Source organism: Scyliorhinus torazame, chromosome 9 (genome assembly GCF_047496885.1).
Source record: "Scyliorhinus torazame isolate Kashiwa2021f chromosome 9, sScyTor2.1, whole genome shotgun sequence".
NCBI lineage: Eukaryota > Metazoa > Chordata > Chondrichthyes > Carcharhiniformes > Scyliorhinidae > Scyliorhinus > Scyliorhinus torazame.
In genome coordinates, this window is record NC_092715.1 from 187,063,803 (window position 1) to 187,091,466 (window position 27,664).

Below are 27,664 nucleotides of genomic sequence, written 5' to 3' on the forward strand. Positions count from 1 at the left end.
GATCTAAGTGTAGTACATCTACCGGTTCCCTTTTATCCACAACACATGTGACTCCTTCAAAGAACTCCAATAAATTGGTTAAACATGAGTTCTCTTTCACAAAACCATGATGACTCAGCCTGATTGCCTCCTGGCCCACAGCAGTGCCAGAAAAGTACTTCTCTGCCGGTTCAGCCTATTTCCAACTCCCTTTAGCTGCAGGGTTTCTGGAGACCTAGAAATTCCAGCTGGCCAGCATTAAATTTAAAAGAATGTCAGAATATCGAGAGTGGTACATCATTAACATATTAAAATCATAGATCAACCTCTCCAGACTGGATGACTGGGATGCCTCCTAATCTATAGCGGTTACAATGGAAGTGGGTGTTTTTTTCCCAGGTTGCACATTTTGTAGATTTGACCAGTGACATCCACCCCCAACATTCCATCCTTTCTTGTCCAGTGTGGGGGTAGTAATAATTGCTCTCTGCAATGGGAAAGATATTTATTTCCAGCAAAAATAGCCAGAAAAGGTAAGGTAGGGAAAACATGTTGCTTTAGAAAGGTGACATTTTTTACTAATTCATGGGGATGTTTATAGGTTCCTCATACAGCATTCCCCTTATTTGAATGGAGTAAATAATGTCCTTGTTGACTAGGTGTAGCTAAGCAGTTTGTCTTTGTGGGGAGCTTAGGCGCATTCTATTGAGCCTCACAGGCAGTACCACCAGTTGTGGGTGAGTGGGGATTGGGAAACAGCATGGTTGCTGACCTGACCCAATGCTCAATGAAACATAGTCTGCAGTTATTTTTGTCTGAATAACATTCCTTGGGAACCATACACATACTCCTTTTGAGTGGCTGCTCATCAAGCATATCTGTATAATGCTAATGATAGCCATAAGGAAGTACAATCCTCTTACAATATTTAGGTGGAATTTTTACCCCTAGAATTGTGCATTAGTGGCAAACTGTTCGGATTTCTTTTGGACTGTTTCCAATATGAATTTTGGTTTTCCTGTTAATGTTTAATGTATTTTTCTGTGTTTTCTGCCTCAAATCATAATGGAAATATAAATAGGAAAATGCATAAATTGTTATTAATATTGCAAGGAAACTGACGATGGATATTTCCAAGACTTCTGAGAAGAGGATGATCCTTAACGTAGACTGAATTTGTAAAGCGCTGATCCAGTGCCAACAGTCATGCTACCCAAGGATGCATCCCTACATCTAAATGAATGCTGCAGAAAAGAGCTCTTTACCAAGCCATGGGTACTCTGCGACACCACACATCCAATCACACTGTAGAAACATAGGCAATAGCAGGAGGAGGACCTTCGGCCCTGCTCCACCATTCATTATGATCATAACTGATCATCCAACTCTATGGCCGAATCCTGCTTTCCCCCTATATCCTTTGATTCCCTTCGCCCTAAGTGCTTTATCTAACTGTTTCTTATATACAGGGCGTGATTCTCCAACTTCGTTGCACTCTCGCTCGAGCAAAACGAGGCCGGTGAATAGAGGCAGAGGCCGAAAACAAGATCCGCGCCATGCATCAAACCATTTGTGATGTAACCGGCCTGCTCCCGTAGGCGAAATCGGGGTCTCGCCGTAGTGTGGCGAGAAACCAATTATCACCACGTAAGCCCTATTTCCATACAATTAATGGGAGTGACCCCATATACAATGGCCTCCCATGATTCATTGGCCTCCCCAGCAAATGGTCACGTTGGCACCCATTATCCACCTTTTTAAAAACGTGAACATTGTGAAGGGCTTCTGTGGGGAGCCAAGGAGGTGAGTAGCCATCTTTGCTCACAGGAAAAGAGACTGGGAGAGCTGGGCTTGCCACCCCAGTGCTCGATGAGGCTGAACCGCTGTTTTAGCCATGGGTCTGGGTACGGAAGTGGGTCTCATAAGGAAAGATTAGACTCCCCATCTCAGGATCCTACCCCACACAATCTCGTCCCACCTCATCCTGATCATCTTACAGGGATGCCAGGGACCATTCCTTCTGCCACTCAGCATTCTACTCTGGCCCACTTCCCTGCCTGTATTGTGTTGGAAACATACTGGGGCCTTGCAGACATGGCCTTAGAATTAAAAGACCCTGAGCCTCAGACTGCTGAGATATCGATTGTTTACCAATCACCTTGGCCAATTCCTCCCTCAAGTTAAAATTAGGCTTTGGCCATTGGCTTTGCACGCAACATTTGCACCGTGCTTCCTTCCAGTTAGGTATTGTCTGATAGTTGTGATGACGGCATTTCGCTGCCCCAAGTTGTATGAAATAACAGACTGATGCATCCACTATTACCATTGCCTGCATCATACAGCCAGTTGGACCAGACTGCACTGACCCATGCTGCGACTCTGCAATCTCTCCCAAGGTCACTCTCCACCTGAAATATCCTAAAAGGAAGCTCAGCAAATGTATATTATGCAAACTGCTTTGGAGGTTTTTAAAAGCTTACCTGAATAGATGTCATGGGGTGGCCCTGGTGATCGACCCATAGTGCCGTCTGCAGCATCTTGTGGTGACGTAGCAGGCTGCAATGGTTGAATAGTGAGGCAGTCATTGAGCATTTCCTGATCAGGCTCATTGCTGGATCTTAACTGCATACAGAATTAAAACAGATTGAGTAAAGGAGAAAACAGTGATCTTACACGAGAGGCATCAAAATAAGCGAGTTTAAAAAAAAATATTATCAGATGGAGCATCGCCTGTTGAGCATACATTCTTGAAATGGATTTGTAAATGAAAGAAACTGACAAGTTTCCATCACATTACACAGGAATGTAAGAAAGATTTGCAAAGTGGTAACATACACGGGAATATATTGCTTAGAATGTTACAAAGTGAAAACTATTCGTTTTAATTTGACCGATAATTTATCCTAATTTTGTGGCAGTCTGACATTTCAGAATGAAGTATATGTGAAATGTGAAGGTTCATCTCGCTGCATGCAAAAACATGGTTAAGCAGGTGGTGTTAGGTTCAAAGTGCAGGAAGTTAGATCAGATGCAACACGTGCATCTCCGCCTGTCAGCAATAAATCGCTATTAGGCCACTGGGAGGCCATATTAACAAAACTGCTTTTTGTGCCACTGTTTTGCAACATTCCAAAAAATAGTTTCAAATACATAAACGCAGAAAAATCATTAACAGTTTAAAAAGCTGCCATTCACTTAAAGAAGGTTTCTAAAATCTATTCCAGGTTGGTGGAAAGGAACCTGGGGCGTCATTCTCCGACCCCCCATAGGGTCGGAGAATGGCCGTTGGCCGCCGTGAATCCCGTCCCCGCCGGTTGCCGAAGTCTCCGAAGGGAGAAAAGTCGGCGGGGCGTTAATGTCGCCGCTGCCGCGGAGAATGTCACGGGTCTGCGCAAGGCAGCCGATTTTCGGCCTGCCGATATTCTCCCTTCCGGATGGGCCGAAGTCCCGTCGACGTGATGACCGTTCACGTCGACGTAAATTAAACCTCCTTTTCATCGGCGTGAGCCTGTGCTCCAGGCTCACGCCGACCAGCGTGGAGGTGAGTGACGGCCTGGGGGGTTGGCTCTGGGCAGGCAATGGCGTGGCCGCAGTCTGAATGCGTGAGGAGAGGTGTGTCTCGGGTTGTGTGTGTGTGTGTGCGGCGGGGGGGGGGGTGGTTAGAGTAGGCTGGGCTCCGGGGGAGTGCCAGGAGGGGGTACGTGCCGGGGTGGAGGTTGGGGGGGGTCCGTGCCGGGGTGGAGGTTGGGGGGGGGGTCCGTGCCGGGGTGGAGGTTGGGGGGGGGTCCGTGCTGGGGTGGAGGTTGGGGGGGGGGTTTCTGCCGGGGTGGAGGTTGGGGGGGGGGTCCGTGGCGGGGTGGAGGTTGGGGGTTGGGGGGGGGTTCGTGCCGGGGTGGAGGTTGGGGGGGGGGTCCGTGCTGGGGTGGAGGTTGGGGGGGGGTCCGTGCCGTGCCGGGGTGGAGGTTGGGGGGTGGGGGGGGTCCGTGCTGGGGTGGAGGTTGGGGGGCGTCCGTGCTGGGGTGGAGGTTGGGGGGGGGTCCGTGCTGGGGTGGAGGTTGGGGGGGGTCCGTGCTGGGGTGGAGGTTGGGGGAGGTCCGTGCCGGGGTGGAGGTTGGGGGGGGGTCCGTGTCGTGCCGGGGTGGAGGTTGGGGGGGGGTCCGTGCCGTGCCGGGGTGGAGGTTGGGGGTTGGGGGGGGTCCGTGCTGGGGTGGAGGTTGGGGGGGGTCCGTGCTGGGGTGGAGGTTGGGGGTTGGGGGGGGGGGTCCGTGCCGGGGTGGAGGTTGGGGGGTGGTCCGTGCTGGGGTGGAGGTTGGGGGGGGAGGTCCGTGCCGGGGTGGAGGTTGGGGGGGTCCGTGCCGGGGTGGAGGTTGGGGGGGGGTCCGTGCTGGGGTGGAGGTTGGGGGGGGGTCCATGCCGGGGTGGAGGTTGGGGGGGGGGTCCGTGCCGGGGTGGAGGTTGGGGGTTGGGGGGGGTCCGTGCCGGGGTGGAGGTTGGGGGGGGGTCCGTGCTGGGGTGGAGGTTGGGGGGGGGTCCGTGCCGGGGTGGAGGTTGGGGGGGGTCCATGCTGGGGTGGAGGTTGGGGGGGGTCCGTGCCGGGGTGGAGGTTGGGGGTGGGATCCGTGCTGGGGTGGAGGTTGAGGGGGGGGTCCGTGCTGGGGTGGAGGTTGGGGGGGGGGGTCCGTGCCGGGGTGGAGGTTGGGGGGGGTCCATGCTGGGGTGGAGGTTGGGGGGGGTCCGTGCCGGGGTGGAGGTTGGGGGTGGGGTCCGTGCTGGGGTGGAGGTTGGGAGGGGGTCCGTGCCGTGCCGGGGTGCAGGTTGGGGGTTGGGGGGGGTCCGTGCTGGGGTGGAGGTTGGGGGGGGTGTCCGTGCTGCGGTGGAGGTTGGGGGTTGGGGGGGGTCCGTGCCGGGGTGGAGGTTGGGGGGGGGTTCCGTGCTGGGGTGGAGGTTGGGGGGGGGTCCGTGCCGGGGTGGAGGTTGGGGGGGGGTCCGTGCCGGGGTGGAGGTTGGGGGGGGTCCGTGCTGGGGTGGAGGTTGGGGGGGGGGTCCGTGCCGGGGTGGAGGTTGGGGGGGAGGTCCGTGCCGGGGTGGAGGTTGGGGGTTGGGGGGGGGGTCCGTGCCGGGGTGGAGGTTGGGGGGGGTCCGTGCTGGGGTGGAGGTTTGGCGGGGGGTCCGTGCCGGGGTGGAGGTTGGGGGGGGGTCCGTGCGGGGGTGGAGGTTGGGGGTGGGGTCCGTGCTGGGGTGGAGGTTGGGGGGGGGGTCCTGTGCCGTGCCGGGGTGGAGGTTGGGGGTGGGGTCCGTGCTGGGGTGGAGGTTGGGGGGGGTCCGTGCTGGGGTGGAGGTTGGGGGGGGGGTCTGTGGCGGGGTGGAGGTTGGGGGGGGGTTCGTGCTGGGGTGGAGTTTTGGGGGGGCTCCGTGCCGGGGTGGAGGTTTGGGGGGGGGGGGTCCGTGCTGTGCCGGGGTGGAGGTTGGGGGGGGTCCGTGCCGGGGTGGACGTTGGGGGGGGGGGGTCCGTGCTGGGCTGGAGGTTGGGGGGGGGGGTCCGTGCCGGGGTGGAGGCTGGGGGGGGTCCGTGCTGGGGTGGAGGTTGGGGGGGGGTCCGTGCCGAGGAGGGGGATGGGAGGGCAAGTGACTTGGTCCACCTGGCCAGGTGCCAGCCTTCAGCAGTTGGACCCATGCAGTCCATGCCACCTGGCTGGGGGGAGGAGGGGATATGGGCAATGATGACATGTCGTCGTTCCCCTCCGACCCCCACCAGGCCGTCATGTTTTCAGATCATCCAGCGATGTTGGCCGCCGTGGTGGCAGCCGCTCGTGTCTATGTTGCCCTGGATGAGGAGGAGGAGGAGGAGCGTGCCAGAGAGGCGGCGCAGGCTGCCGCAGAGGGGCAGGCGGCAGCCGCCCAGGCTGGAGGGACACCTGACCGTCAGGACGAGGAGGGGGAGGTGGACTCGTGGCCCCACGGCAACGGAGGCACTCGAGGGCGCCCCGTGTGTACCGGCCCCGGCAGTCATACCAGGACCTCACGGACCGGGAATGCAGGAGGAGACTCCGGATGAGCCGGGAAACCGTGGCACACATCTGCCACCTGCTGGCACACCTGTCACCGCGTGGCACTGGCGGGGGACACCCTCTCCCCGTGTCCGTCAAGGTTACGGTGGCCCTGAACTTTTATGCAACGGGGTCATTCTAGGCACCGAGTGGGGACCTGTCCGGCATATCGCAGACATCGGTGCATCGGTGCATCCGGGCAGTGACAGATGCCCTATATGCCATGGAGCACCGCTACATCCGCTTCCCCGTGGACCGGGCCAGCCAAGATGCTCGGGCCGTGGGCTCCTCTGCCGTGGCCGGGTTCCCCATGGTCCAGGGCGCGATCGATGGGATGCACGTCGCCGTGCGGCCACCTGCAGATAACAGGGCCGTGTTCACTAATAGGAAGGGGACCTATTCGATGAACGTACAGGTGGTCTGCGACCACCGCATGATGATCCTGCACGTCTGCGCCCGTCACCCAGGCAGTGTACACGACTCATTCGTGTTGTCGCGGTCATCCATCCCCGGCATGTACGAGGGACGCCATCCCCGGCTGAGGGGCTGGTTGCTGGGCGACAGGGGCTACCCATTGCGATCATGGCTGATGACGCCTATACGGAGGCCACGCAATGAGGCAGAGAACCGCTACAATGATGCCCATGTAGCGACAAGGGGAGTGATAGAGAGGTGCTTTGGCGTGCTGAAGATGCGTTTCAGGTGCCTGGACCTCTCTGGGGGCGCCCTCCAGTATCGGTCAGATAGGGTCGGCAGCATCATTGTGGTGTGCTGCGTCCTGCACAACATAGACCAGCAGAGGGCGATGTGCCGCAGGCAGAGGAGGGCGGAGTGGAGGAGCAGCAGGAAGAGGCGCAGTCCTCCCCAGATGAGGGGGATGGGGGCAATGGTCAGGGCAGACGGGGTAGACACAGGCGGGTGGCTGTCCACCATTACCGGCTGGCACAGCGGGCACGGGACAGACTGATAGACGCCCGCTTCACTGACTAGATGGGCGTGGGAATCGGGTAGTATGCCCACAGACCGCACACCATGGCAACAGCCAACCACCCACACCCCCCACCCATCCACCCACCCAGCACCCTCACCCCTCCCCAACTCCACACACCCCACCCGCATGCACACCACCCCCCCCCCCCCCAATTGCCGATCCACCGGCGGCACAACGGGCCGGGCTCACACAGTTGCGGGTGGACGCGTGTCTATCGCAGGCCATGGAGGATGATGACAGCCCACCCTGTGGTGAGCTCCTGGCTCTACATCGTTGGACTATGTCTGACCCATGGCCACAGTACCACCATCCACCCGGACCATCCCTGCATGCGGCTGTGACACTGCAGCGCACGGTCCCGTCCTCTGCCCGGGGGATGTTGATGGCGGCCCAGGGGGAAGGGGGCAGACTCACCTGGGGCTGAGGTAAGACCACCCCTCACACACACACTTGCGCTCAACGTGCATGACACCCCCGTACACTTTAGACAGAGCACAAAGGCAGCTTTGGTAGGTGTAACATTGACTTTAATAACCAAAGGAGTTCATGCACGTGCCCTAGCCCCTAAAACTCATCTGTGCCCTGCACCCGTGCCAACTTACTCAGTGTCTAATTGTTTGGCCTTACGGGCCCTTTGACTACGTCTACGTGGTTCCCCAGACGGTACAGCAGAACTGGAGGTGGACTCCTGTGATTCCTGCCCTCTGACACTGGATTCCTTTGGCGGCCGTTTCCTGGGGCGTCCTGGCCTAGATGGGCCAGGCTGCGGCCCAGGCGACTGGGATGGCGAGCTGCCAGCCTGTCCTGCCCGTTGCCCACCCGATGCACCTGGGACGGAAGGGGGGGAGTCCGAGGTGTCGCGGTGTACCGGGACCTCCCCTACAGACGGAGCCGGGACGGACCACACCACCTCCTCCTCCCTCGGGGTGCCCGATGGCCCCCAGGCCTCTACATGGGTGGGGGATGCGAACGGACTGGCCATCCGATCCCCCCCCCGACATCTGGCGCTGCCAGTCCTGGAGGCCCGTGCTGTTATCGACAGGGGTCTGCAGGTCTGCAGCCATGGAGCCCAGGGGGTTGGCAAACCCTGTCTGTGACAGTGCGACGCTGGCTCGCACATGGCCACTGGCGCCGACGCCCTCAGCGATGGCCTGCAGAGACTGGGCCATGGCCTGCAGAGACTGGGCCATGGCCTGCTGAGACTGGGCTATGGCGTTGAGCGCCTCTGCCATCTGGCGCTGGCACTGGCTCATGGCCTCCTGTGAGTGGGCAGCCATTTCCTGGGCCACAGACGCCGCCTGCACGGAAGGCCCCAGGCCTCGCAAACCGTTCCCCATGTCTGACACCATCGCACCCATTGCCTCCACCGCGGAAGCCACCCGTGCGGTGTCGGCCTGGGTGGCACGCATGACCGGCACCACTCCCAGCTCCTGGACGCGGGTGGACTCCTCCACCTGCGACCGCAGCCGCCGCATGCCGCCCGTCACCCTCTTCGCTCGTCTCCGGGTCGGTGGTTGCATCGGATCTATGTGTGGGTGTGGTAACTGCAGGAACCCGGGATCCATCTGGGCGGCAGATGTTCGCTTGGGCTGGGCTGCCCTCCGACCGCCCGGTCCCTCTGCTGCTCCTACATGCACCTGCTGTACCGGGACGGCTGTGTTGTGCGCACCAGTGAGTGTACCAGACGCCTCATCACTAAAGTGCCCAACCGTGATGAGTGTTTCTGCGATGGTGGAGGGTGTTGGTGACAGCAGTGGCGTTGTGTCGTGCTCTTCGTCCCACTCTGAGTCCATGGCATTTTGGGGTGGGGGATCGTCTCCACCCATCCACTCTGAGTCACTGTCCGGTATTTTGTCTTCCTGGGTAGTGCTGTCCCGGGTAGGGGTGTCCTGGGTAGTGGTGTCCTGGGTAGTGGTGTCCTGGGTAGTGGTGTCCTGGGTAGTGGTGTCCTGGCTCGGATGTGACGGGGGCCTGTGGCTGCCCCCCTCGTCGCTGGGTGGTCGCTCCCGCACGTGACGGGGGTGTCGTCTCCCTGTTGCTCCATGTCTCTCCGTCTCCCGTGGTGTGCGAGGGGCATCCTGCGGGCGTCGCATGCTGGAGGATGCGGGTCTCTCCGTCTCCCGTGGTCTCCGAGGGGCATCCTGCGGGCGTCGCATGCTGGAGGGTGCGGGTCTCTCCGTCTCCCGTGGTCTCCGAGGGGCATCCTGCGGGCGTCGCATGCTGGAGGGTGCGGGTCTCTCCGTCTCCTGTGGTCTCCGAGGGGCATCCTGCGGGCGTCACATGTTGGAGGGTGCGGGTCTCTCCGTCTCCTGTGGTCTCCGAGGGGCATCCTGCGGGCGTCGCATGCTGGAGGGTGCGGGTCTCTCCGTCTCCTGTGGTCTCCGAGGGGCATCCTGCGGGCGGTCTGCATCTGCGGGGATGGGTGCCTGGACGTTTGGTCCTGCGATACACAATGAAGCATGCATGGTTAGACATCAGGCAGTGATCAGGTGATACGGGGGAGGGGGATATAGGGGAGGGGGGATATGGGGACGGGCTGTCGGTGGCTCACTCGCTAGTACGCCCCCGACCTCTGCGTCAGCAACCTCCCGGTCCTCAGGTCCGCCAGCCAGTTCCAGGGCCCTTTCCTCATGTACGGTCAGTGGCCTCTCATCAGCGGGCCCTCCTCCAGTCCTCACATGCTCCCTATTGTTGTGTGCGCGCTTCTCCTGTGGGGGGGCAGGGGTAAAAGGCAACAGTGTTAGGCAGGTATATGAATGCACGCCATCGGTTGCGCGTGCATTGCAGAGGTTAAGGTTAGGGCTGGATTCACTTGGGGATATGGGGGATATGGGGGAGGGGGATATGGGGGAGGGGGGGATATGGGGGATATGGGGGAGGGGGGATATGGGGGATATGGGGGAGGGGGTATATGGGGGAGGGGGGATATGGGAGAGGGGGGATATGGGGGATATGGGGAGGGGGGATATGGGGAGGGGGGGATATGTGGGAGGGGGGATATGGGGGAGGGGGGATATGGGGGAGGGGGGATATGGGGGAGGGGGGATATGGGGGAGAGGGATATGGGGGATATGGGGGAGGGGGGATATGGGGGAGGGCGGATATGGGGAGGGGAGGGGGGATATGGGGGAGGGGGGATATGGGGAGGGGGGATATGGGGGATATGGGGGAGGGGGATATGGGGGAGGGGGATATGGGGGAGGGGGGATATGGGGGAGGGGGATATGGGGAGGGGGGGATATGGGGGAGGCTCACCCTGCCTGCTCTGACGTGGTCGTTCACCTTCTTGTGGCACTGGGTGCCTGTCCGTGGTGTCAGAGCCACAGCGCTGACGGCCTCTGCCACTTCCCTCCACAGACGCCGGCTGTGGTGTGGGGCAACTCTGCGGCCGTGCCCGGGATACAGGGCGTCCCTCCTCTGCTCCACCGCGTCCAGGAGCGCCTCCACATCGCGTGACTCGAACCTCGGGGCTGAGCGACGGCCAGCCATCCAGTCGGGTGTTGCGGTTGGGTGTTCCGGTCGGGTGGGGGGGAGCAGCGCGGCCTTATGAGCAGTCACGCCGTGCAGCGCGTATGACGCTGCACGGCGTGAACCACTGAGCAAGCGCGGATCCCGTTATGTCGCTGCTAGCCCATTTCGGGCCGGAGACTATCGACCCATTTTTCCGACGTGACGCAAGTCGGATTTGCGCCGTTTTTTGCGCCGATCGGCGGACTTTCCGCCGATAACGGAGAATTTCGCCCCTTAAGTGAGCCTGAGTTGACTCAACTCATGCACACAAATTGAAACCCTGGCATTAAGTACCTCAAAATTGGCAGGCTAATTAAGTTGTAATAAGTTGAATAGGAGATGATAATGTCAGACTCACACAATGGAAGCTGCCATTCTGAACCTGGGGCTGTGCAGATGAAATTTAATTTCTCACTTATGATTGTGAGAATAAGAATAGACGAGGAAGCAGTGGTGAGGATCTATAGGTATTTTTGGACAAAAAGGACAAGTGAACATTTTTTAAAAAATCAGCATTTACTGAGGTCTTGCAAGTGCTATAATGTAATTGTTTATCCAGAAAATACTGTCTAACTTGAGGATACAGAAGGGAACAGTGAAACACATTTTATGACACCAGTGAGGATGCTGCATACGATACAAGGTTTGTGCCATGAGTAAAATCAGTCAATTTGTTATTCCACTGCTCAACATTATACTTTCTATTTATATTACAAATTATTTTATATTTGCATCCTCATGACATGGTTTCAGATTTCCAGTCACATACCAGTCTAAGTCTTTAGAAAATCTGAAAAAAACAACTTTGAATGTGAATTTATCTTGAACAAGCATCGCATCTTCCCTTTTTAGTTGGAAGGAACTGAAGCTAGTCAGATGTTTGCCAGAGGCAGTCTGTGCCTGCAATTAATTGCCTAAACATGCAGTTCTACTTTATTCCTTCTGCCCAGATCTAGAATGATGAGGTAAAACAACCTATAAAAATAGAGCGGTCATCACACTGCAGTGAAAAATCTAAAGCGCTCCCTGCAAATATGTCACAGTGCACATGTAGAGCTATGTTTTCCTCCACTAATGCAAGCAGCCATTGCACTGACACCTCCCATTATTTATCACTGGTGAAATGTTACCAATAATGCAACAGTAGTTGGGGTGTACTGACAGTATCCATGTGTTCAGCAAACATTTGTGCATCTCTTTACTAACCTTTCAATACAGTGATGCCATTACTACCACAGTTTGTCACCAAAATGTCATTGCACCATTTGGCGCATTATATTCAGAGGCCGATGGGAGCAGGAACAGAGGTGGGAGGGTTTGAAATGTTGTGCCAGTGACCAGTCGCAAGCTGCAGGTCCCCTTGAGGTGCAGATCCTATTCCACAATGGTGATCTGCAAACTGTGTCCAATTTATATTTCCAAAATGTTGAAGTTGCTGAGAGGGCAACTCCTTCTCTCTATCCTTTATCTGCAATGGCAGGCTACAACTTCTTCCATGTTGTAGGGTCCCCTGTTTCAAGAACAGTCCTTAATTGAACATGTCAATCATGGCCTCTGACCACTAATTGGCCAAACCAGATAAAATCAATGTTGGTTGACTGACCCTGACAAAGTTTGAAGGTGGAACCTGCCTTTGACCTCGACATTGATGTTCCGACATAAAATGCTAAACCCTGGGCTGGATTCAACGCAGCCCCGTACCAAAATCGCATTCGGCTCAGGGGTGGAGAATTTCCGTTTACGCCGAAATCGTAGCCGGCGCCGCTCCCGCGATCCCGGAGAATCGCTCATGCGTAATTTACGCGGCGTGGCTAGGTGGCCATTGACAGAGCCCCCCCCCCCCCCGCGATTCTCCGTGCAAAACTGGCCGAGTTCCCGACAGCGTGGGTCTAACCACGTATTGGCCGTCGGGACCCTCAAGTGGCGGCTGCGGACTCAGTCCGTGGCTGCCCTGGTGTGGGGCGGGGGAAATCAATCACCGGGGGGGGGGGGGGGGGGCCTCATGGGCGTCCAGGGCAGCGATCGGGCGGCTCGGATCCACGGGAACCCACCATCCCAGGGGAGCCTACATCTTGCAGCAGCCTCCGCGGTCTGAGTCCGCCATGGTATTCGGTGCGGCCGCTGCAGGCTGCTGCCGTACGCATGTGTGTTGCGGCCGGAGCTGCGGGTGCCCGTATCTGCAGCTGAAGCTGCGAGAAGCACTCCGGGGCCCTGCCAGCCCCCGCAAGGTAGGAGAATAGCTGTAGATTTTTCTGAGGAAAGTCAAGAGTGAGACGCCAGCATTTTTATGCTGGTATGGGGACGTAGCCCCATTTTTTAGGAAGTCCAGTCCCCTGCCTTTGGTTTCCACAGTATCATGATGATGAAATTGGAGTGAAGCTCTTTATTCTCCCAATAATAGCAATGCTTCTTTAATCCAAAATGGAAAGTTATATCTGCAAATATATTAGATTTTTCACATGGGTGAGTAAGCATTACTTACATGTTAGTAATGGATATTGAATCAACCCACTCCAATGGTAATGAATTTCATATCAATTAACAGTTTTACAATGAGGAAATTCAGATAAATTAGTATTTTCTTGTGATTTTCTTCTGAATGAGGAATTCAAATGTCTTTATTTGGCTGTCTTGCTAGACACTTTGCAGTTCCATCTGATAACAAGCTCACTCACATTAAGACTGTAGTTTTCCCTGACTGCATTTTTTCCAATTGACTCAACAAACTAAAATGAATATCTTCTTATAAAGTACAGTTATTACTTTTGGGTGCAATTCTCCGGAAAGATTGCAAAGTATGGTAGGCAGCAAGCTTCTCAGAACTCGGCTCGGTGATACACCCGTAGCACTTTAAAGATGAGTCCACTTGATCCTAGTTTTATTCCCTTGATGTTTTCAATATACAAGAATTACTTGGATTTAGAATGTAAACTGGTGAAATCAGTGCCATTGGTACAAAATTAGGAGTGGCCATTGAATCTGAAGCAGTAGTTTAAGAAATAAAAAGGAACAGAAGACTGTTATTTCCATAGCATCTTCTATGATTTCAAGATGCCCCAAAGCACTTGAGGTATTTCGGAAGCGTAGTCGCTGTTATGTGTCAAAAATTGCAGTTGTCAACTGGTGCCCAGCAAGATCCCACAAACATCAAGGAGATAGGGCGGCACGGTGACGCAGTGGTTAGCATTGCTGCCTCACGGCTGAGGTCCCAGGTTCGCTCCTGGCCCTGGGTCACTGGCCATGTGGGGTTTGCACGTTCTCCCCGTGTTTGCGTGGGTTTTGCCCCCACAACCCAAAGATGTGCAGGGTAGGTGGATTGGCCATGCTAAATTGCCCCTTAATAGGAAAAAGTGAATTGGGTACTCGAAATTTATTTTAAAAAAAATCAAGGAGATAAACAATCAAATCATCTGCTCTTGTATTGTTGTTTGAGGAGTAAATATTGGCCAAAACACAAGGGTAACTCCTCTGTTCCTCTTCAAATACTGTTGTGGAATCTTTTGGCCAAATGGGGATCTCCATTTCACTTTTCATTCAAAAGGTGGCATCTCCAGCACTACAGCCCAGGGGTGTCAGCTTAATGCCCAAGTGTCTGGGGTAGGACCCAAACTCACAAACCCCTCATGAGGGGGTGAGAATTTTACTCATCGAGGGGCATGCTGTGTCAACTTCATCAAAACGCATCTTGCTATAAGTAGGTAGGTTCACTGCTCAAGTCTCAAGCAGAAGTTGTGTGCACATTTGAAATTAACAGTCGGAAATACATGTGCTGTGTACAACCAAATTTCGTATATATGTTTCTGGTTGGAAAGACTTCTTGCTGACAGTGCAATGTTTGGAATTACCCTGAGTTGTTAAGTGGGTTGAACAATAGCAGATGACATTTTTTAATATAAACAAACGTAAAATAGTGCATTTGGCAAAAATAAATTGGCCACATTAATTTGGCGAGCGAGAGTTATGAAGAAGTTAAAAGAGATCCAGGAGTATTAAATATTTCATCACTCAACACATTTAATCACTGTAGAGAAACAACCCATGATGCAAATAGAATACGGAACTATGTAGTTGAAGTGCACAATGCAAGTTGAGGGAAGACATGCTCAAATTATAAAGTACACTATTCACATCAGGGGCGGGATTCTGCCCTACCCGGCGGGGCGGGGGGTCCCGGTGGGATGGAGTGGCGTGAACCACTCCGGCGTCGGGCCGCCCCAAAGATACGGATTTCTCCGCACCTTTACAGGCCAAGCCTTCACATTGAGGGGCTAGGCCAGCAACGGAGTGGTTGGCGCGGCGCCGGCTGGCGGGAAAGGCCTTTGGCGCCATGGCAGCTGGGGCCGAAAGGTCTTCGCCGGCCGGCGGAAGTCCACACATGCGCGGGAGCGTCAGCGGCTGCTGACGTCATCTCCGCGCATGCGCAGGGGGGGGTGTCTCTTCCGCGTCGGCCATGGTGAAGACTGTGGCCGAGGCGGAGGGAAAAGAATGCCCCCATGGCACAGGTCCGCCCGCTGATCGGTGGGCCCCGACCACGGGTCAGGCCACCATGGGGGTAACTCCCGGGGCCAGATCCCCCCGCGCCCCCAAGAACCCCGGAGCCCGCCCGCGCTGCCAGGTCCCACCGGTAAGGGAACTACTCTAATTTACGCCGGCGGGACTGGCAAAGAATGGAAGGGACTTCGGCCCATCGAGGGCCGGAGAATTCGGTCAGCCCCAGGACCCATTGAGTCGCGCCGGACCTCCCATTCTCCGAGGCGGGCGGCGCGACTCACGCCACGTCAATTTTTAGGGGGGCGGGAGAAATAGGAGAACAGCGGGGGCGGGATTCATGCCGACCCCCAGCGATTCTCCAACCCGGTGAGGGGTCGGAGAATCCCGCCCCTCATTTCAATGAGTTTAAGACATTTTAACCGGCCTCCCTGCCACATGACCCTCCCCCCCCATTGAATGTCCAAGCCTCGCCGACATTTAAAACAGGTTTGGCAAAAGGAGAAACAGTGAGGGGATTCCCTCCGGGGGCACAAAGGGAGAGAGACATGCCTGGGAAGTACCCTGGCAGTGCCAACCTGTGTTGGGGCAGTGCCAGTAGTGAGCCCTCGTGAGAGCCCCATGGGGGGGGGGGGGATTTCTATTAATGTGTTGTGGGGAGGGGAGAGCAGGCTATGTGGGGGTACTTGCAGGCACATGGGAGGAGCAGACACTTAGTGGGGGGGGGAATGGCGGTAATACACGCATAGTGGTGGGGGGAGCCCCCAATTATTGTCCAGAGGGGGGGGGGGAGGCCTTGATACCTCAGTGGTGGGAGCTGTTAGATTCCATTGCTGATTGGGCGTCCTTTAAAGATGATGCCCAAATTTCTGTGGAGCCAGGTGCCTGTTCTATCAGGCCTCGCCCCAACAGAGTGATGTGTAAACCCCAACCACTTTTTTTTTCTTGAAATCGGCTGAAGATCTGGAGTTAAAGCTGGTCTGTGCAACTGTAGGGTCACATGCTGGTTTTCAGTCTGAGCCTGACACTTTGCCAAATTCTGGTGAGATTGCACGCTACATTGTGGGAGCAGGATAAGGGGGCACAGGTTCAAAGTATCAATAAACACATTTGGAATCAATGTCAAGAAGTTCCTGTTTAAACAAAGAGTGATAAAAACATGGAACAGATATGTGGGGCCAGAGTTTCATGCCTCCCTCTGTGGTGGAATGGAAGTCGGTGGATCCGACCCAATTCCAACCCCTATTTCCTTTGTGTGGAACATATAAGGATCTGGGATAAGGGTGCAGGTAGCAAGCCAATTTGTAGCAATCCAACCTTGCTTGCTGCAATGCATGGGTGGGTATTTTTGATCCCCCCCCCCCCCCCCGCACTATTTCCATGGAGTCTGGACTCGGGAACATTTGATAGGCAAGTTGAAAATCCATTGACAACTTTGCATATCATAATGTAACAGCATGTGTTAAACAATATTTTTAACATTGTTATTAATTATATTGTTTGACTAAAAAAGGTAACTGAACATTAAATTGACCAGCATTGTGAAAGTACTCAAATGCATTGGAGTATTTTATCCAATGGATAAACTGATCCTGTGAATTCAAAAGTATTGAGATTCAGATTTTAATATGTTATTCTTCCCCTGATATTTAATATTTTATTTGATAAACAGTCCAGCCATCTGCAGAGCCTTTGAAGCAATGGAACAGATGGCCATCTACTTCAAATATTTTAATGTATTCAGATCTGAAGGTTTTGTTTCTACATTTATGCATTTGTATTCCATAATAATAAGTGGCTGAGCTTCAAACCCCACTAATGGATTCAACTTGGCAAGGAGGATGTGAGAAGGCATGATGGGTGGGAGGAGAGGAAAGGGAGTGAGTTGCGAGTGTGAGAATGATTAACACTCAAATATGGAACAGGGACAATGTCCGAGTGAATGGAGGTGGGTCTTCTAATCTCCCCACCTTGTTTACATCTCTGCCATGCTTTAGGTAGTTGCCGCCCCAATTCCAGCCTGTCCCCACAACCCCGCCATGGAAATATGAGGTGGGATTGCAACTTGGGGAATGGCTTGCCATGTATCCCTCCTCAAGGATGAAAATTTGGAGCTTGGTCTGGTTGGTGGAGGGAAAATCAACTCTGGAATCATTTAGAAAATATTTGGATGAAGTGATGGGAATATATGTACTTTCTGGATTGATGAGACATGATGGGGGCGATTCTCCGATATGGAGACCAAGTGTTCGCGCCGTCGTGAACGCCGTTGCATTTCACGACCACACGAACAGGGCCCGGGCACGACTTATTCTGGCCCCCACAGGGGGACAGCACGGCGCTGGAGCGGTTCACGCCAAATGGGCGCCGCGCCAACCCGCGCATGCGCAGTCAGGGCAGCCCAATCCTGCACATGCGCAGTTGGGCCGCGCCATCCTGCGCATGCATGGAGAACGTCTTACGCACGCCGGCCCCTCACCAACATGGCAGCGGTGTTCTGGGGCCGCGCGCAGAAGGAGGTAGGCCCGGGGAGGGAGAGGCCGGCCCGCCGATCGGTGGGCCCCGATCGCGGGCCAAACCCCATTGGAGGCCACCCAGGTGAAGGAGCCCCCCTCCCACCCCCACAGGCCGCCCCCCAGCATTCCTGCAGAGTTCCCGCCGGCAGCAACCAGGGGTGGACGGCGGCGTAGGAAATCTGTCGGGCCGTAGCGGCCGCTCGGCCCATCCGGGCCGGAGAATCGCCGCTCGCCGGTTTTCTGAGCGGCCTGGTGTGAATCGCGCGCCACTGGTTTCCGGGGGGTGGGAGAATCGCGTGCGGGGGTCGAGGCAGCGTGGCGCGATTCACGCGGCGCCCCGGCGATTCTCCCACCCAGCGGGGGGGGGGGGGGAGAATAGTGCCCAATATGTTTAAGGATATAACTCATCTATATCAATTTGGCAACTCAAGCTTTTTGTTTTTGCCGTTTAGTAGTTATATTTGTCTGAATATAACAGGGAGGTATAGGGTATTGGCCTTTCATTCCAATGGATTGACACTGTTGTTATGATCCCTGTGATGAACTATAAACCGAATTAGCAAAATTTTCTAAAAGACACCTAAATGAAGAAATTACCAACCAGAATTCATTTTTTGTGACTTTTTGTGACTTTTACTGTAACACACACACATGAGCAAATTATGCTTCAAATGAAAGGTAAAAGTCATTTTAAATATTCCATACAACAAAGACACATTCTAGCAACCACAAGCACCCCACATAATTTTCTGAACAAAATGGCACTGTGTGTAGGGTCGTCTGGTCCTGCCAAAATTCAATGGCCTTTTGGCTGGTCTGTCAAATCACCTGCAGTAGCTCTCCACCATGATGGGACTGGAAAATCCCGGCCTCAGACTTTTCAACCCAATTCATTCAACCCTGGCGTTGCATTCACAGCAGGTGAATTTGATTTGCGGTCCCCAGGTGCGGTTAGCACCAGCATGACATCTACCAATCCTCTCTCACTAAGATCGTGTCAGGTGATGAAGGAGCTTTCCAGAGTTCCAACCAACAGTGCTTGGTTCACGATCTGGTCCTCTGAAACCAACTCTCTGCTTTAATGCATGTCTGAGCTATTCACACCACATTTTAGGATTCACTTCCATTAACCCGCTTATACATTGCTTCTCCAACAGCTTCTGGAATTCCATGTTTCTTTTTACTGCCAAACAGAAAACCAATCTTCTCAGAGAGCTTATTTGGCTTTTCCTCACAAGAATTCTATGTGACTCTTTCTGTCTCTACCTGTTGACTCTTTGTGGTTGCATATGCTTACTGATTGCCCAATGGCTCCTGCTCTCCTTTGCGTCGGCCAAACTCATGGACTTTGTATGTTAAATTCCTGTTGTTACTGTTTGTGAGTCAACTGATGACAGGTCATATGGACTAGTGCATGTATTTTTACTATTTTACAGAGTTTTCGGGCTTCGCGCCACTTTCGATAAAATTGAAAAACACATAAGAATGGTACAAATAATCTTCTTAAGATCATGCACCAGGATGTTGAACCAATTCACAATAGGATACATTGAAATTCGGTGGACATTACATCCCATACAAAATTGGTTCTTCTTTTTAATAACTGTATGAAATTGATACTCGTTCCCAGCTTTGTGATTGGCAGCAACTGAAATTGTGCTGCCATTGTAATTGCAAACAACATGTATCCAAGCCTTCAGTCTTATTGAGTGAAACATAAATACTTCACTGACATAAATTATATTAACAATATTTGTTTGGCATGTTAGATATTTTTCATTTGGAATCTAAATATATCTGAGACCAAACTGCTGAACGCTATCATATGTCATGTGAGTTACTTTTAAATTAATAGCTAGGATATATCAAGACCACATATCTAAATATTAATCATGTTTAATAGAATAAATGTATTAGTTGTTGAAATAAATATTTAGAGATGGACTAGATGACAACACTATTATTTTCAGTGCTGTCATCTTGCATTTAACACGGAGCTATATTTAATTTTAAGATCCAAAAGGCTTCCAAATCTTCAGGCTGCCTAGGTTGGAGACTAATTCCAGCCCCAATCCTGAAAGGTGTGTTCCTGAAACACGCACCTCAATTTTTATCGTGTTAGGATCCCAATTGATAGAACTGGACAGGAAGATCACAGAATGGAATTTGGCTAAAAGACTGTACCTTGCACTTTTTTTTAATCAAACATGGAGGGACAGAGTCACAGGACTGCAAATTAGTTTTTATAACAAGAAAAAAGCATTTCTTAAACATGGAAAAATTGGATTATAATCGGGCAGCACAGTGGCACAATTGCTGTCCCGCAGCGCCAGAGACCCAGGATTGATTCCGGCCTTGGGTGACTGACTGTGGAGTTTGCATGTTCTCCCTGTGTCTGCGTGGGTTTCCTCTGGGTTTTCCAGTTTCCTCCCACAGTCCAAACATGTGCAGGTTAGGTAGATTGGCCATAATCTATGTGCGGGGTTACAGGGATAGGGTGGGGGAATGGGCTGAGGTAGAGGCTCTTTCAGAGGGTCAGTGCAAACTCGATGGGCAGAATGACTCCCTTCTGCGCTGTATTGATTTTATGGATAATACAATAACGGATGACAAAGTACTTTTGAAGCTACAATGGTCTTGTTGAAACACAAAGTCCCTTTGATGCACACAAGATGATTGTGGTCAAAAACACACTGCTTCCTGAAACTCTAAATGAATCACTGTGGATGCCTCCTCTGAATTTCTCCAGATGATTGTCAACCACAGATCTGAGGAGGTTTAAACACAGCTGACTGATATTCTCTTTCCATGAATTGACACGTAGAGCTTCCTCTGTCTGAACCAGGAAGTGTATCACCCAGGTAAGTGTTAAAGTAGTAATTGTTTTCACTGCCTCTGTCTAGACTGCTCTCTAGCTTCCAGACAGGGGTCTCTCTTCTGGGGGGTTTGTGGGGGGTCTCTTTATTTACATGATCTCTCTGGGGATCCCTTTACTTAGGGGATCTCTGAGGGGTCCCTTTATTAAGTGAGTCTCTGGAGGGTGGGGTGTGGTGGGGTGGGCAGGTCTTGCATTGTGGGGGAGGGAAGAGGAGTGGCTCTTAGATGGGCTTTGGGGCAACTCCCTTACAGAGTCACCCCCTTGGCTCACCGTAAGGTCCACCACATCAGGGTCACATTTGTCAATAGCAGTAATGATTCTCGCCCACGTGATTGCCGAACCAGAGAATCACACCTGCTCAGAGAATACGGTGCCCGGACCGCTAAGCGGATGCAAATGGGTCACAGCAGTGCGCAAACCTTGATCTCGATGCCAGTGGGGGGCTGGAGCATTGGAAATTGATCTTTTCTTCACTACCATAGGTTTCTCCACCTCACCAGGAACTACGCTCCCAGCAGCGCGAGGTGGAGAATTTCGCTCAGTATCACCATTTTTATCCATCACCCTTATTATCCCTTTGAGCAACTTTAAATATTGGCTTCCAGACCTTCAAGGAGAATAACTTGATTCCCCGTGTCAAACCTAGTATGAATCCATTTTAAATACAAATAGTTCTTCACATGAATTCAATACTGACAGTTTAATGCAACTCTTCTACACACCTTGGCAAAAAATGTAAGAAAGGAACGGTAGACAAAATAACCATCTCATGCACGAATTGGTCTCACTTCCTATTTTTAAGACTGGTTTGAGACTAGAAATTCTGGACTGATCATCAGCTGCTAATTGTATTTTGTGCCTGGGTGATAGGTAGCCGGCAATTGAAGATTGGGGAAGTGGCACCTTGGCCACCTCTTGGGCAGCCAAATTCTGTCTGGTATGTACATGAGTGAGCAGTCACCGACCACAAAGAGGTGAAAGGCTGCCTATTTACACAAATACCTGTAAGACACAAATTGCAATTTTCAGATATAAATGTGCAAAGGATGTACTGTTCATGCTCTCCCCGTTTACACCAAGCACTGAGTGGCCTAACCCAGTTGCCCTTAAATGAACACGAGAGGCCACACAAAATGGCTCAGGAAACGTTTATAAACAGAATTGGTGGGCCCAAGAGGATTACTTTGGCTCCTCCTGGACCCAAATATCGATTTGAGGTTCCCCCACTCACACTCCACAAGGTGGGGATTGCATTCCTCCAGCCTGCTTTATTATCTTCATTTAGGAGACAGCTGACCTGAAGCTCTACACATCTGGTGAGCTACAATGGGGTGCCCACAACTTTGTGGTGGCAATTAGATAAGGTTGAGCATTGAAATGACTCAGTCCTGGAACCAATAAAAACAAACACATAGTGTGACAGCTCCATTGACTTCACATGCATTTCAGATTGTCCCCTTTGATGTTATGCTATTTTGAAGGAACCCTCCTCCTTTCCAGTACTGAGTACTTTTGAGTACAACCTGTAGAAGAGAATTATGCTGTGACTTGCGGTCAACAGTAGCTGGAGATTTAATTTCTAGTACACAAGCACAATGTTCAGATTTTGAGAGGAAAGTTAATGCTTAAATATGTTCCAACTGCATTTATACCAAATGTGAGTGCTTAATGATGACAATGGACACACAAAATGGAAAACACCAACTTCATGAGCATAATATTCACAAAACAACTGCTTAAATTATTAGAAAGCATCAGTCTGATATGCAAACATAATAGGACAACAGGACACTAGGAACTTCCTGACTTACAATTAACAATTAGGATTGATCATGCCAGGGCAACAGGTCAGGAGTATATCATTTTGAGTGATAGAAGTGCAGGTTTAGGACTTGGTAGGGAACCTTTCTTCACACAAAATGTTTTCAACAGTTGGAATGAGTTTCTTTGAAGGCTGACTAAAGCCATGTTACTGGACTCGCTAAAGGACTAACTAGATGTAATCAAAACACGGTAAAGTTGCTGCCGCATCAAGAAACATATGTTGGGCGAAATTCTCCATTTGGGAGAAATAAGTGTTGACGTCAGGACTGATTTGCATTCAGTTTCCATTCCCGTTGGGGGCACTATTTGTGGAGCGGTTCAGGGCATGCAAATGGCCTAGCACTCTGCACATGTGAATCTAGAGCAATTCTCATTCACGTTGGCATCGGATTCGCCTGGACCGGAATTGGCGCTGGAGTACATGACAAGCTGGAGCTGCTTATAAGCACTCCACTCCCCACACACTCTCATCCCAGCCAAGAAGATAGCCCAAAGAAGAACAGCACCTCGCTTCACAGATGTGGAGCTCGATACCATGTTGGATGTGGCGGAGGAGAGGCGGGCAACACTGAATGGGCGGGATCAGCGGTGGAAACCTTGGTTCAAAAAGTCACAGCCATGAGTCAAGATGTCCAAGACTTGGAGCACAGTGTGCGGTCGATGGCTGAGGCCCAGGACAGGGGAGTCAGTCACAGGCAGCCATGGACTGGGCCGATATGGACATTTCTGCAGCGCTCTAAAGCTTGATCCAGTCACAAAGGGGCATGGCTGAGGGAGTCGAGAGCATTGGACAGGCGCTGACTGACCTGGGCCAGTCACAGACGGACATGACGGAGGCAGTGAGGGACATGACTCACTCAGTCTGGAACGTGGCCCAGTCTCTGGGCTCTACATTTGAGGGCAATGAGAACCTGGTTGAGGTGAGACAGGGCCTCTCGGACTGGAAGCGCCAATTGATGGTGGAGTCTCTGGAGCTCACTCCAGCCTCACCTCCTTCGCATGGAGTAGCCTGGAGGCCATGGAGCACCCCAAGGGAGAAGGAAGTGATGGGGCTCATACTGGTGCCACCCGCAGGGAAGGTCCTGGAACACCTCAGCGCTTATAAATACCCCCCAAGGTGGTACCAAGGAACCTCTATCTGCACCACCTGTACCTGTCAACAGGGATACCGGTGGCTGCTGCAACCCCTGTCAGCGATAGGTTCTGTGGCCCCAGTCTTGTTTCGCCATCGGGATCGACTGTGGGTACCCTCATTGGGTGGGCCATGTGTTATCCCACAAGCAAGGTGTCATCTGGTCGTGCAGTGGAGAAGGTCACCGTGTGCCACCAGTCACTTCCATGTTTATAGGCTTGTTTGTGTGTAGATCCCACAGATGGGGGTGAGGCAGGGAAGTGTGCGTCTGCTGGGAGCATAGCTGCAGTGTGATGTGGGTCCTGGCAAGGCCTGGAGACAGCTGGTGGTCCTGTGGAGTGGGCTAGCTGATAGTGTCACAGGTGAGGCCACTGTCCTGAGAGCGGCAGTGTGCCATAAAGGGTGCAAAGCCACGGTGCATGTGGCCTTTGTTTGGAATGAGTGTTGCTATTCCCCTGCTTCCCCTGCAGTGGGGCTGTGCTCCTGATGAGTGCACGGAAGAGTGGCAACAGCTGTTGGGCCACTGATTGAGCTTGGCCATGCCCATCCCATTAATAGGTCAGCTGGGGGGCCTAGGGGTTTCCAGAGGAGAGGCCCGATTGGACTCCCAAATGACCAGAGGCTCTGTGATCATTTACAGGACACAGTGAACAGTCAGCAGAGTGAGCAGCCAGGGACCTGTAACTTGTACGAACAGGGTGCATTTAAAACCAATAAAGCAGCAATGGCAGTCTGAGCCAGGCCACCCTGATCCCGAGGAGAACACCCCAAACCCACGGAGCTGTCACCAAGTTGCTCCCCTCTACACTCCCCCCACACCCCCCTCTCCGGCCCTGGCAGCCAGCCCCTCGCAAGCGGTACAATTTTTAACAGTTTTTAAAACTTCTTACCTTTTCTCTCTCCCTCAGCACCATGGTGTCCAGTCCCCGTTTGTAAATACCTGTAAATGACTGAGAGGGGTGGCGGACCGGAGCATAATGTGTCAACCGCGTTAATCTCACATAAATGCCGATTTTGATGCCACCGCCGATGCGGGCCGCAAACCTCATTATTGCCACCAGCGAGCGACCAGAGTATGGCACCCGAATTGCGCCAGGCCTGGGACTCGATTTTGGCCTGTCGCCTGATTCTCCGTCCGTTTGTGCATCGTGAAGCGGAAAATCTCACCTGTGTTATTTGCAAGGTCATAGCATCTTCCGGAAAAGCAAGGAATGCAATGGCACAAATTACTCTGAATAGCATTTTCGTTTCATGTGTGTGTGACATTGTCACAATAAAACTCTATACAGCTTTCCTCCTTTCCAAGCAAAATATAATTTGCTAAATACTTTTCCATGATGGCAAGCACACCTATATTATATTACCCGGCTGCATATCAAATTCACACAATCTGCAGTTAACGATTTTGCTTGAAATGTTTTGGGAACGTACATTTTCTCAAAGCATTTAACTCAATTTTAGAGACATTTAAAATTGTGTTGAAAGTCCAAAAAAACTGCCTGAACACTTTTTAAAACCAGGGGGGAAATTCTCCGGAAACGGTGCGATGTCTGGCGACTGGCGCCCAAAACGGCGCCAATCAGACGGGCATCGCGCTGCCCCAAAGGTGTGGAATGCTCCGAACATTGAGGGGCTAGGTCGACGCCGGAGGAATTTCCGCCCCGCCAGCTGGCGGAAACGGCCTTTGTTGCCCCGCCAGCTGGCGCGGAAATGACATCTCCGGGCGGCGCATGCGCGGGAGCGTCAGCGGCCGCTGACAGTTTCCCACGCATGCGCAGTGGAGGGATTCTCTTCCACCTCCGCCATGGTGGAGACCGTGGCGGAGGCGGAAGGGAAAGAGTGCCCCCACGGCACAGGCCCGCCCGCGGATCGGTGGGCCCCGATCGCGGACCAGGCCACCGTGGGGGCACCCCCCCGGGGTCAGATCGCCCCGCACCCCCCCCAGGACCCCGGAGCCCGCCCACGCCGCCTGGTCACGCCGGTAAGGTAGGTGATTTAATTTACGCCGGCGGGACAGGCAATTTATCGGCGGGACTTCGGCCCATCCGGGCCGGAGAATCGAGCGGGGGGGCCCGCCAACCGGCGCGGCACGATTCCCGCCCCCGCCGAATGTCCGGTGCTGGAGACTTCGGCAACCGGCGGGGGCGGGATTCACACCAGCCCCCGGCGATTCTCTGACCCGGCGGGGGGTCGGAGAATGTCACCCCAGATTAGACATCAAATTCGAATTATTTCTCCATGTGGTTCTAAGCACAAAACTGAGACTGCCTTCTACATTACAACAATGACAACATTTCAAAAGCACTTTATTGGCTCTGGGGTATCTTGAGACCATGATCGACACTACATAATCAAAGTCTCGTGTTTTACTGGATAAAAGCACATTTCTGCGGCTGCTGGAATCTGAAACGAAAGAGAAAATGCTGGAAAATCCCAGCAGGTCTGGCAGCATCTGGAGGGAGAGAAAAGAGCTAATGGTTCGAGTCCAATGACTCTTTGTCGAAGCTCTGACAAAGCTTTGAAAAAGAGTCATTGGACTGGAAACGCTAGCTCTTTTCTCTCCCTACGGATGCTGCCAGACCTGCTGAGATGTTCCAGCATTTACTCTCTCTTCTTTCACTTCCTTCCTCTGGGGATCTCTCAGCATTGCCCTCAGGAGCCAAAACAGAAAACAACTTGATGACTAGAGCTGGATTTTGCTGTGAGCAGCAAATGAAGGACATCACCCATTATCATAGAATCTTCGGCATGGAGACAGGCCCTTCGGCCCAAACTGGTCCATGCCAATCAAAAAGCCCATCTACGCTAACCCCATTTGCCTGCATTTGGCCCATATTCCTCTAAACCTTGCCTATCCATGTATCTGTCCAAATGCCTTTTGAATGTTGTCAATGTCCCTGCCTCAATCACTTCCTCTGGCAGCTCATTCCACATAGATGCCACCCTGTGTAAAAATAGTTGCTCCTCAGGTTCCCATTTATTCTTTCCCCTGTTAACTTAAACCTATGCCCTCTAGTTCTTGGCCGGGATTCTCCGCTATCCAGCGGGGCAGGCCGTACCGGCGCTGAGGAGTGGCGTGAACCACTCCGGCGTCGGGCCGTCCGGAAGGTGCGGAATCCTCCTTACCTTCAGGGGCTAGGCCAGCGCCGGTGGGGTTGGCGCCGCGCCAGCCGGAGCCGAAGGGACTCCGCCGGCCGGCGCGAGTTGACGCATGCGCGGGAGTGCCAGCATGTTCTGGCGTGATCCCAGCGCACGCGCACGGGGGTTCTTCTCCGTGCCGGCCATGGCGGACCGTTACAGCGCCCGGCGCGGAGGGAAAGAGAGCCCCCACGGCAAAGGCCCGCCCGCAGATCGGTGGGCCCTGATCACGGGCATGGCCACCGTGCCCCCCCCCGAGAACTCCTGCCTGCAGAGTCAGGTCCTGCCGGTAAGGACCTTGTTTGATTTACGCCAACGGGACTGGCCGAAAACGGGCGGCCACTCGGCCCATCGCGGAGCGGAGAATTGCCGGGGGGGGCTACTGCCAACGGCCCCCAACCGGCGTGACGCGATTCCCACCCCCGTTGAAAATCCTGCGCTGGAGAATCCGGCAGCCGGCGTCGGGGTGGGATTCACGCCGCACCCCGGCGATTCTCCGGCCCGGCGGGGGGGTCGTAGAATCCTGCCCCTCAATTTCCCAACCCTGAGAAAAAGACTGAATACGTTCATCCTATCCATGCCTCTCATAATCTTATACACCTCGAAAACATCAGCCCTCAGTCTCCTGCCCTCCAAAGAAAAACTTCCTAGTCCATCCAATCTCTCCCTATAACTCAGTCCCTTGAGTCCTGACAACATCCTTGTAAATCTCTTCTGCACTCTCTCCAGTTTAGTAACGTCTTTCCTATAGCAAGGCGACCAAAACTGAACACAGTACTCCAGGTGCGGCCTCACCAACTGTCGCAGTAGATTTAGGTTAGCTGATTTCTTGGATGCAGTCAGGTGTAGAAGATGTTGCAATTATTACAAGATCTCTGTTCCCTGGTAGGTTTCTTCGAACCGTTACTCTTCTTCCAAAAGAGAGAGGAGGGGGAAGAGAGAGCAGCCCTCAGCTGGCTTCCTCTGCTGAAGAATTTCTTGACACTACTTGTGTCGCTTGCAAGACAGACCTGCCTTAAAATACTTCACCCATTTGTGTATTCGCAAGAGGATTTGGGTGTATCCGTCTGTGGCAGTCATTGTTTCAATATCCAGTCGTTTACATTGAAGTGTAAAACAGTTAAGAGTTTTGATGGGTGTTTGGATTATAGGAAATGTCCC

General features: G+C 53.2%; 1 protein-coding gene across 1 annotated transcript in view; it reads right to left on the minus strand.

Moving 5' to 3' along the window:
* glis3 (GLIS family zinc finger 3) overlaps window positions 1-27,664 on the minus strand; it is an 896,860-nt gene that overhangs the window by 220,512 nt on the left and 648,684 nt on the right. Inside the window, exon 7 of the mRNA XM_072516903.1 lies at window positions 2,460-2,601. Coding sequence (XP_072373004.1) covers window positions 2,460-2,601 — 142 coding nt within the window. The remainder of the gene's footprint in view (window positions 1-2,459; window positions 2,602-27,664) is intronic.